The sequence below is a fragment of the Protopterus annectens genome, chromosome 15.part0 (genome assembly GCF_019279795.1).
Source record: "Protopterus annectens isolate FY-2018-M chromosome 15.part0, PAN1.0, whole genome shotgun sequence".
NCBI classification, from domain to species: Eukaryota; Metazoa; Chordata; order Ceratodontiformes; family Protopteridae; genus Protopterus; species Protopterus annectens.
In genome coordinates, this window is record NC_056749.1 from 422,587,916 (window position 1) to 422,599,431 (window position 11,516).

General features: G+C 45.7%; 1 protein-coding gene across 1 annotated transcript in view; it reads right to left on the minus strand.

The window, feature by feature from the left end:
• GPR50 (G protein-coupled receptor 50) overlaps positions 1-4,284 on the minus strand; it is a 50,397-nt gene extending 46,113 nt beyond the window's left edge. Inside the window, exons 1-2 of the mRNA XM_044057278.1 lie at positions 4,200-4,284; positions 2,981-3,055 (exon numbers count right to left, since the gene is read on the minus strand). Of these exons, the coding sequence (XP_043913213.1) occupies positions 2,981-3,055; positions 4,200-4,284 (160 nt within the window). The remainder of the gene's footprint in view (positions 1-2,980; positions 3,056-4,199) is intronic.
• Positions 4,285-11,516: the final 7,232 nt, after the last annotated feature.

An 11,516-nucleotide genomic window follows, 5' to 3' on the forward strand; every position in this document is an offset into this window, starting at 1 on the left:
TTAACTTGCTTCTTACGTTTACTTGATTTGATCTTCTCACTGAGACCACACAATCTAATCTGTAAACAGCAATATGTATTTGTGATGCCACCTAGGCCAGAAAACGTTGACCGAATGAGTTGGTACATGAGTAGTTTTCCCAGTTGATGGTGGGGTAGTTGAAATCGTCCATAATTAAGGTATTGGGTTGTACCTTAATATTTTCCAGTATTTTAAGTAATGAAGAGTGGGAATCCTGGGGCATGGTGGGGGATATGTAACAAGCTACAATGTGGAAAGCAGTCTTTCTCCGTGTTCATTGCACTTGGATAATTTTGGATGAATTATGTTGAGCAACAAGCCTGGAGGTGTGGATATCCTTAATGAATATGGACACGCCTCCACCTATAGTTTTTCAGTCCAGGTCAGGTGGCCGAAAGGTGTGGTATGAATTTTAGCCCGGTAATGCAGGGGTGCTCTCTGGAGCCTTGAACCAGGTCTCTGTCACTGCACAGATGTTGATGTTCTCCATTTTAAGGAGTGCCTCGAGTGAGTGCATTTTGAGGTTTAGACTTTCAACATTGAGTAGCATTACCCTCAGAGTTTGCTTGCTTGTATCTGTTACGGTGGTGAATTTAGCATTTGAACCTTGCCTAAAAAAGCCACTATAGGGTTGGCAAGAGTCTTAGCCAGTATCTGGAATCCCAGGGGTGACAGGTGCAGGCCATCTCTGGCAAAGCATCATGGTCTGTCGACCATGTCATCCCAGGCAGACAGATACTGAATTCCCTTAGAATGACAAAAGAAGCTTAGCCACTTGTTGAAGTCAATCATTCTGTCCTTGTACTATGGTATCATTCTGCGTGATGGTAGGATGCTACTCAGGGCTAGAGTCATACCTGCCTGGGCTACAAGATCCGAGAGCTTCTCCGTGTCTCTATTCATGTAGTCCAGGGAGGTACATCTCAGGTCATTCACACCAACATGGACAATGACAGAGTCATATTTGTACTTGTTGTGGAGTGACCTGAGTGGGTGCATTATTTGGTGGATCCTGACATCCAACAAGCAGCTGACAGTAACTTTCTCCTTGTTTAGCCTGGTGAGTGGGAGATCAGTGTGCCTGACTATAGCGTACCCTATGACTAGTGTATTGGATATGTTGTTTTGCCTTATGGGCTTAGGTTGAGTGGCACACTTATTTTGTGGGTTATGTGTCATTTGGGTAGGGCTGGGGGGTAGTGGTTGTCTGCGTTTCAGCTTGGGAGATCTCTGTTGCTTGGGCAGATTTTTATTGAGAGCCTCCGTGACTGTGGGTGTGTGCTTTGTGTTTCTATGTGTGGGTTTTGGTGGGCTGGGTTTTGAAGGACTATGTGTTGAGTGTGGTATGGTGCAGGTGTTAACCTTCTCTTGACTGCCTAGTCCAGTCTTAGCTGGAGAGAGCTTGGCTTCCAGTTTGGCTGTATAAGTGCAACTCTCACAGGTTGTAGTGTAGGGTGGTAAGAGGAGAGGGTTGTTGGTGTACATGAGGCAATTGCTACATTGCCCTAAGATGCCCCGATTCATCAGGTGGACAGGAGAAAACACCAGGAGCTGAACCATGGACATCCCTGGATAGGTGCTTATTAATTTAAGTAATAAGAACTGTTTTCATCTTGACAAGTGAGGAAAGTCGAGTGCTGTAGTTTATTTAGTTCAAAATTGCAGACAATTTGTTGAAGGCAAAATTAAAGTTGTGCACCCAAGCTAAGAAACACTATTCCTAAGTTAATAGATATTCTCTTTCTCCTGGTACAACAGGAAATGTCTGGAAGAGGTCTTTCATCTAAAATATATAAAGTGATTTAAAAAAGAATTAGAATGTAACAAAGAAAGATATTGGAATTATTTTAAACCCACGAACAATAAATCTTTTAACCATGAGGATAAAAAACTTATTTTGTCATCATCAAAATATACTACTAGTTCTGTTAAATGGAGAAATTTTCATGGAAGTTTTTACATAGGTCTTTCTTTACACCACATAGAGCAGAACTAATATACAAAAGTTAGATCATATGTTGGAGATTAAGTTAGACCTTATAGCAGACTGGCAACATATGCTTTTTGATTGTATTATACTTAAGCCATATTGTCCCGGCCCCAAACCACACTGGACATGCAAAGCCATTTGACGACCTTTATTATATATTATCATACATGAACTTCAAACATATAAGCAATATCAATTGCCATCAGCCACAACGATCCTCAGGGCAGCATAACAACTCACCCTGCTCGAACACCTCAGGGCAGCGTACCTGCTCACCCTGAAACTTATTCCGCCAGGGCAGCGTACCTGCTCACCCCCCCCCCCACAAATAATAGGCAGTGTACCTGCTCACCTTCCACCACACAAAACCATTGCCCAAATCAAACCACATCCTTAGAGGGGGAACAGAAGAGGACAATCCTGTCCCTCTTCTCTGCCACCAGCCTGATCCCAGGCTGTTTCCCCTCCTAAACCTTAACCTGCAGCATCTCTTGTAGAAAGAGCTTGAGATGCAAATTAAACAAATCCAAACCAATTTCATTTAGATGAACTCCATTTGTATGATACCAACCTACCTCTCCTTGCCCAAAGTCCCCATGTTCAATGATATGTATCCCCGATTTTCTTAGCTGCCCCTCCAATGTTTGGTTAACAAACCTCCTGGCCCTTTCAATAGCTTTATAACTGCACGTCTGCCTCCAAAACAATCGAGGAATCAACTGCGACCACACAATTTGCATACCCAGGTACCAATCCTGTAGTCTCCACAAATCCTGCAAAATAGTCTCCGCTAAACACTTCTCTTAGTCAAAATACCCAAGTCATTACCTCCCAAATGAATTATTATTATATCAGGTCACCCTATCCGCAATTTAGCCTTCTGAAATTCAAACATTAACCTATCCCAATGCATACCCCTAACCCCATGCCAAAACACAGAACATCCTAAATAAGATAAACCCAAGTTACTTTCATCCTCCCTGATTAAGGCACTCTTCTCTGCCCAGTGGATATACGAATGGCCAAAAATGAGTATACGCTTCCCTAAAAGAAAAAGAAAAATTGTTAATAACCACAAACAGTAGTATCTAAGATAAAAAGGCATTTGAGGACCACCTGTCCGCCCTCTTAATAACCTCAATTGAACTACCTTGTCTAGCCAAATCCGAAGCCCTCCCAATTCTAAAAGAATGAGCTGCAAACTTCTCAGCCGGAAATCCCATGCAACCCAAAATCCTCCTAATTAAACTAATAAACCTACTACTGGAAACTACCCTGCCATCCTTTGAACAAAACACCATCCCCTCTGAACACACCAACCTCCTACTCCTAAATTCTGTAATCCAAGTTACTGGGCAAAGATGAAGGTTCCTGTCCACTTTGAGCACTACCGTACATCCCCTACCCAACTGATCCGTCTTGCTTTTCTGTATTACAATGTTGACATCCCTCTCAGTCACTATAACATCGATTCCAATATCCTGAAAGCGTCAAAATATAACCACATGCATAGAGTGCCCCACATGAAATAATCCAGCGACCTACCATGTAATAATCCTAAACCCTGTAACAAAATCTTCAATGTTCCCCTTGTAATTGGCAACTGTGTATCCCTTCACTCCACCATCACCCCCTCCAACCCTCTCAACATATGTCCTAATGTCCAGGACTTCGTAAAATCTTGCAACACCCCCCCCCAACTTAGCAAAATTGCTAATAGCCGCCAGATCCACTTTAACTGTCTGCAAAGCCTTACCTTTCTCCCAAGCACTAGCCACATTTCTTAACAATAATTCCTCTGACCATACCCTTACCTCTTCCAGCAATCACAAAACAAATTGATTAAAATCAATAAGAGCCCTACTGCCTGCCTTCTTTGTAGAAGAATCCCAGGAATGCTGCACCAGATGCCTGACTATCCTGTCCCAAGCTTCCACATCTCCTCCAGCAATGTTTCCAGCACCTCGACTGCCCCCGGAGCCAACCCTCGAATCTTGCAAAACTGAAAGCAGGACAAACTATCAGCAATATCATTCTTAACACCAGGCACATGTACTGCTGTAAAAGAAAAATTTATTAACAGGCTCTGCAATATCAACTTCTGCAATATCCTCAACAGCAATTCTGCCCTAGCTGTCTTCTTTTGTAACACCTTCATCACAGCTATATTATCCAAATGAAAAACTACCCACTTGTTCCTCAACTGCTCCTTCCACACCACTGAAGCTGCCCATATCGGCATCAGTTCTAAAAATGCGACATCTTGCCTCCATTCCTCATTGCAATCTGGAGGCCATTGCGCTGCAAACCATCTTCCACCAAAGTAATCCCCCATGCTAATACCGCCCACTGCATCCGTAAACAACTAAAGTTCTTCCTGACTCACCCAATCCGATTGCCAAAAAGAAAATCCCATTAAATTGTTGCACAAAACCATCCCATAACTTAAAATCCTCCCCCACTAGCCTGGTCACCCTAACCCAATGATGTTTGCTCCTACCCCCTTTTAGCATATATGCTAACGGCCTGCAAAACGTCCAACCCAGATGTACCGCTTGACAGGCAAAGTTCAGAAGACCCAACAGTTCCATGACTGAACCAACCCGAATCATATTCTTGTCCAACACCCCCCCCGTATCGCTGACTGCAGCCTCTCTATCTTATCCTGAGGTAGACGAAACAATCCCCGTTCCACATCTACCATTAACCCCAGGAACTCCAATGCTCTTGCTGGGCCTTCCATCTTGTGCTGTGCCAAAGGTACACCCAGTTCCTCACACATACTGGTAAATTCTGGCAACCCCTGTTGAGCCCCTACCCTCCCTTCCCCGACTAACAAGAAATCATCCAAATAATGCACCGCCTTCTGCGTTCCCACCCTCTGATTCCAAATCCAGTGTAAAAGGGTACTAAATTTCTCAAACGTCGCACATGCCACGGAACAACCCATCAACATGGCAGTGTCAAAATAGTACTTATCACCTACCTTCATCCCCAACAACAGCCAATCCTCCCTCCTAATGGGCAACAAATGGAAAGCTGATTCAATGTCAACCTTAACCAACCATGACTCCCAAAATTCCCTGATCACCTGCACTGCATCGTCCAAAGAGGCGTAATGCACCCTAACTTCTTCATCCCCAATAAAATCATTCACTGACCTCCCTTCTGGAAATGAAAGATGATGAATCAATCTAATCTCCTCGGGCATTTCTTTGGCATTAAACCCAATGGCGACACCTTGTAGCTAACAAAAGGCAGCGTATCAAATGGACCCCACAAACGCCCTGTCTTACACTCCTTACCTACCAAGTCTTCCAAAATGTCCTCTTTCCCTTGCACTGAACGGAGGTTCTTACAACTCCCCCCCCCACCCCACCATGGACTTAATATGAAATCCCCATTGAAACCCTTGAATGACCTCAGTCTTAAGAACAAAATTAGGACACTGGCAAAGTATATCCTCCAATACCTCCACCTTAATGGGGAAAGGCACCCCTCCCCCTATTGCCTCTAAAGGATCCCATTCCCCTAATTGCCCCTACCTCAAGCTGTCTGTAATCCTTGAAAGGAAAGAAAATCTCCCTCTCGGCCCATACCAGTGTTGTTCCATGCAACAAATCCCTGCTGTCCACAGTAAGCTACAGAATGATTTCCTCCACATCTTGAGCAAGTGTGTGCAAATCTGCACTCAATCCATGAACAAGTACCATTGTTAAATGACCAAAACACCCCATCTGCCTCACCCACGCTCATCCTCCTATTAAACCCACCAAACCTGCCCATCATTGTAGCCAGCCATATATCAGGATGATGCACCTCCCACCGCAGAGACTGGTGAACTGCTTTCCGTTTACAGTACTACTCATCATACCACAACCATGCATTCCCTGGCCTCAAACATTGTGCCTCCTGAATGGTGAGAAAATACCCCAAAAGGGGCAAAGCCAATGCTCCATCCTTCTGCAGCTGCACTGCCATGTAATAAATAAAGCCAACGACCCAGTTGTCCCAAGTCCGGGACCTAAGCTTACCTGTCCTTTTCCTACCCAGCAGTGCTAATGCTGCCAACAAATCCTTACTAGTGTCTGACTCTGCTTCCACTAACCTCTAGACCCCTTCTACATCTAGCAGCTCAAACACATCCACGTAATCACCTTTCCAGATTTTTTTTTTCACCATCCTCGAAATGTGCGGGGTTAAAATAACCCCTCTATTGCCCTGTGCCAGTGCCTGAGTAGCTAGCCAGTCCACTGGCCACAGCCCAAACTCTGATCCTACCTCTGACCCAGTTAAGCTGTCCTTAGAGCCCAGGTCCACTCCAACCATCTGTCCACCTGGCTGCCTGTACCAACCCCCTTTGCAATCTGTCTGACACTGTTTCTCCCCTTTTCATATCCCCATCCAACAAGGCTTCATCAACCACCTGCACCTCACCATCCTCATCATTTAGTTCCCCAACCATTGGTAAATTAATATCATTACCTGCACCTTCACCCTGCGACGTACTGGGAACAGGAGCCACCACTGTAACCGTCTGTTTCTCCACCTGATGCCTTTTCCCCTAGCCTGGAGTCATCACAGGGCGCCATCTCTTTCTGGCTGAAGTGTGCTCTGGCTCGTCTCGGACCTCATCACATCCTGGAATAATTCTTCCGCTTGGGCTACAATAGCCTGCCATTGTTGTCACAATTCTGGTAACTTGGTCATCTGTAAAAAAGAACACAATGTTAATGCTGTTCCACAAACCTGACTACCCTATTCCCCCAACCCCTATAATGTTGTCTTGCCCTGTGCCCCCCACTCTCTACCAACTCCCCTACTTACCTATACTCTGCAGCCTAGTACCACCCCTTGCATAGCTTACCTGCTAGTCATACACTCTCATCAGTAGCTAATGCACTTATACTTCCTTCAAAAATAAAATATCCCCTGTCTAGCATACTCTTCACCCTTCTGCTGCACACCCATTCAGCCACACACTTCCCTACAGCTACCATCCCCTGCCTATCACAACCAGGTGTGTATGGAGAAGAGGAGGGGGAAGGCATGCCCGAAGGCAGGAAGAGAGGAGGAAGGTTAGGAGTGTAGTAGTGAGGGTAGGAACTTTGAATGTTGGCAGTATGACTGGTATAGGGAGAGAGCTAGCTGATATGATGGAGAGAAGGAAGGTTGACATATATATTGTGCGTGCAAGAGACCAGATGGAAGGGAAGTAAGGCCAGGTGTATAGGAGGCAGGTTCAAATTGTTATATCATGGTGAGGATGGCAGGAGAAATGGGGTAGGGGTTATCCTAAAGGAACAGTATGCCAAGAGTGTTTTGGAGGTGAAGAGAGTGTCTGATAGAGTGATGTTTATAAAGCTTGAAATTGATGGAGTAATGATGAATGTTGGTAGTGCATATGCTCCACAAGTTGGGTGTGCGTTGGATGAGAAAGAAAAATTTTGGAGTGAGTTGGGTGAAGTGATGGTGAGTGTACTCAAAGGTGAGAGACTAGTGATTGGAACGGACTTCAATGGGCATGTTGGTGAAGTGAACAGTGGGGATGAGGAAGTGATGGGTAGGTATGGTGTTAAGTAGAGGAATGCAGAAGGTCAGATGACTGTGGATTTTGCAAAAAGGATGGGACATGGCTGTGGTGAATACGTATTTTAAGAAGAGGGAGGAGCATAGGGTGATGTACAAGAGTGGAAGAAGATGCACACAGGTGGATTATATCCTATGTCGGAGGGCCAGTCTGAAGGAGATTGGAGACTGTAAAGTGGTGACAGCGGAAAGTGTAGCTAAGCAGCATAGAAAAGTGGTCTGTAGGATGACGTTGGTGATCAATAAGAAGAGGAGGAGTGTGAAAGCTGTGCCAAGGATTAAATGGTGGAAGTTAAAAAAGGGTGATTGTGAGGTGGAGTTCAGGGAAGAGTTAAGACAGGCACTGGGGAGGCTGTGAAGAGTTACCGAATAGGTGGGTAACTACAACAGAGCTAGTAAGGGAGACTGCTAGAAAGGTGCTTGGTGTGACATCTGGACAGAGGAAGGAGGACAAGGAGACCTGGTGGTGGAATGAGGAAGTACAGGAGAGAATACCGAGGAAGAGGCTGGTGAAGAAGAAGTGGGATTGTCAAAGAGATGAAGAAAGTAGACATGAGTATAAGGAGATGAGGCACATGGCAAAGAGAGTGGTGGCGAAGGATAAGGATAAGGCATATGAAGAGTTGTATGAGAGATTGGACACTAAATAGGGAGAAAAGGACCTGTACTAATTGGCTAGACAGAGGGACAGAGCTGGGAAAGATGGTGATAAAGGATAGTGAGGGAAACGTACTCACAAGTGAGGAGAGTGTGTTGAGTAGATGGAAAGAGTACTCTGAAGGGATGATGAATAAAGAGAATGAGAGAGAGAGAAGGTTGGATGATGTGGGGATAGTGAATCAGGAAGTGAAACAGATTAGCAAGGAGGAAGTAAGGACAGCTATGAAGAGGATGAAGAATGGAAAGGCTGTTGGCCCAGATGACATACCAGTGGAAGCATGGAGGTACTTAGGAGAAATGGCAGTGGAATTTTTAACCAGATTGTTTAATGAAATTTTGGAAAGTCAGGGGATGCCTGAGGAGGGGAGAAAAAGTGTTTTGGTGCCTATCTTTAAGAATAAGGGTGATGTGCAGAGCTGCAGTAACTACAGAGGGATAAAACTGATCAGTCACAGCTTGAAGTTATGGGAAAGAGTAGTGGAAGCTAGGTTAAGAAGGGAGGTGATGATTAGTGATCAGCAGTATGGTTTCATGCCAGGAAAGAGCACTACAGATGCAATGTTTGCTCTGAGTGTGTTGTTGCAGAAATACAGAGAGGGTCAGAAGGAGTTGTATCGTGTCTTTGTGGACTTAGAGAAAGCATATGATAGGGTGCCTAGACAGGAGTTGTGGTATTGTATGAGGAAGTCAGGAGTGGTAGAAAAGTATGTAAGAGTGGTACAGGATATGTAAGATGGTAGTGTGACATTGGTGAGTACTGCGGTGGGAGTGACAGATATGTTTAAAGTGGAGGTGGGATTACATCAAGGATCAGCTCTGAGCCCTTTCTTATTTGCAGTGGTGATGGACAGGTTGACACATGAGATCAGACAGAAGGCCCCGTGGACTATGATGTTTGCAGATGACATTGTGATATGTAGTGAGAGTAGGGACCAGGTTGATGAGACCCTGGAGAGGGGGAGATATGCTTTAGAGAGGAAAGGAATGAAGGTCAGCAGGGCTAAAACAGAATATATGTGTGTATATGAGAAGGAGGGTAGAGGAATAGTGAGGATGCAGGGAGTAGAGTTGGTAAAGGTAGATGACTTTAAGTACTTGGGATTAACAGTTCAGAGTAATGGTGAGTGTGGAAGAGAGGTGAAGAAGAGAGTACAGGCAGGGTTGAATGGGTGGAGAAGAGTGTCAGGAGTGATTTGTGACAGACAGGTACCAGTAAGAGTGAAAGGGAAGGTCTACAAGAGGGTAATGAGACCAGCTATGTTATATGGGTTGAAGACGGTGGCATTGACAAAAAGGCAGGAGTTAGAGCTGGATGTGGCAGAGTTAAAGATGTTAAGATTTGCACTGGGTGTGACTAGGATGGACAGGATTAGGAATCAGTATACTAGAGGGTCAGCTCAGGTTGGACAGTTTGGAGACAAAGCAAGAGAGGCAAGATTGCGTTGGTTTGTACTTGTGCTGAGGAGGGATGCTGGGTTTATCAGGAAAAGGATGCTAAGGATGGAGCTGCCAGGTAAGAGGGAAAACAGGAAGGCCTAAAATAAGGTTTATGGATGTGATGAGAGAGGACATGCAGGTGGTTGGTGTGAAAGAGCATGATGCAGAGGACAGGAAGAAATGGAAACAGATGATCCACTGTGGCGACCCCTAATGGGAACAGCCGAAAGAAGATGATGATGATATATAATGATAATATCCTATCCTCTACCCCCTACATTCAAGCCACACAGATACCAGCACCATTCAACCCCAGAAGCCTGCTACGCTTACCTCTTTCTTCTGGACCGCAAATCCTTATTCCACGAGAGGTAAAGGCCAAAATCTGCATTGTGCATGAGCAAACTGGCACCGAACAGCCAAAAACAAAAGGAGAAACCAAGAAACCACCAGGGAAAGTGAAAGGGAATCCCCACCACTACTGACGTAGAAGGAAGCCAGTGAGGACAACCCCACAAAAGGGACAGCTGCTGTTAACCATGCACGAGAGGGGAAAGGAAGAAAAGAAATAGTGGGACTGGAGAAAAGGCCGCAGAAGCCCACAAACCCACCAGGGAGCATCCAAGGATCAGACGAACACTGAGGCAGGACCAGAATACAACGCTGGACACCCCACTGCCTACCTCGACCACCAGGGAAAAAGCCAAGACCAGAGAAAGCCACCAAAGCCCACAAACCCACCAGGGAGCATCCGCAGATGCCACGGACACCAAAAAGGACTGGATTACAATGCTGGACCCCCTCACAGCCTACCATGACCACCAGGGAACACGCCGAAGACCAGGGAAAGCCACAGAATCACACAAACCTACCAGGGACCACTAGGGATACACCAAACTCGATGACCTAGACAGGACAATAGGGCTGGACGCCCACAGCTGACCATGACCACCAGGGAACACACTGGAGAATGGAGAAAGGTCACACAAGCCCACAAACCCACCAGGGAGAATTAGAGGGACACTGAACCCGATATACCAGACTAGATTACAGTGCTGGACCCCCCACAGCTTACTGCGACCACCAGGGAACACTTTTTTATTTGTTTGTTTTTTTTTTTTTTTGTTTACCGGCCAACCCACATGCTACTATCTGACTGCATGGCCCAACCGGGAAGGAGGAATGATGAGCCTGGCCTACCCACATGGCTACACCCAACCGCATGGCAAAAGCCTAACCCACTGCAACCAGCCCTACCACCCAACTGGAGCCACCACTGGACCACCAGTAAGCACTCAACAACTGCAAAACAACATGAGACACCACAGGACACCAGGAAGCACCTGCCACAACACCCTGCCTACCAGACCCAGAGAATCACACCAATACCCAGGTAAGCCAAGCACCACACTCATACAGACAGTACCAACCAACCATTCACCCACACACACTCTCCTCTCAGTAACCTTTTATGCCAGCAAGCCCAACCTATATTCCCAAACTCCATCCCCAGTTTAAAAATTTCTAACAAAGAACACCAAAGGGAGAAGAGGGAACTAACTCAGTTAAACTAATCCCTTCTCTCCCCACCATCCAAGGCCTACCTGCATCCACAATACCTACAGGTCATCTGGACATAAGCTAGCTGTTACTGCACCAACTCACGCCAAATGTAACTACTTCCCTTAGCTCCCTACACTTAAACCCATCCTGAGTCCCACCCTTCCTTACCTCACTTCCTTAACTACTCCAATCCCCCTTCACTTTCTACATTGCCATGATTCTAGTGATTAGCCAATCCCTTAATCCCTAGTCTAGC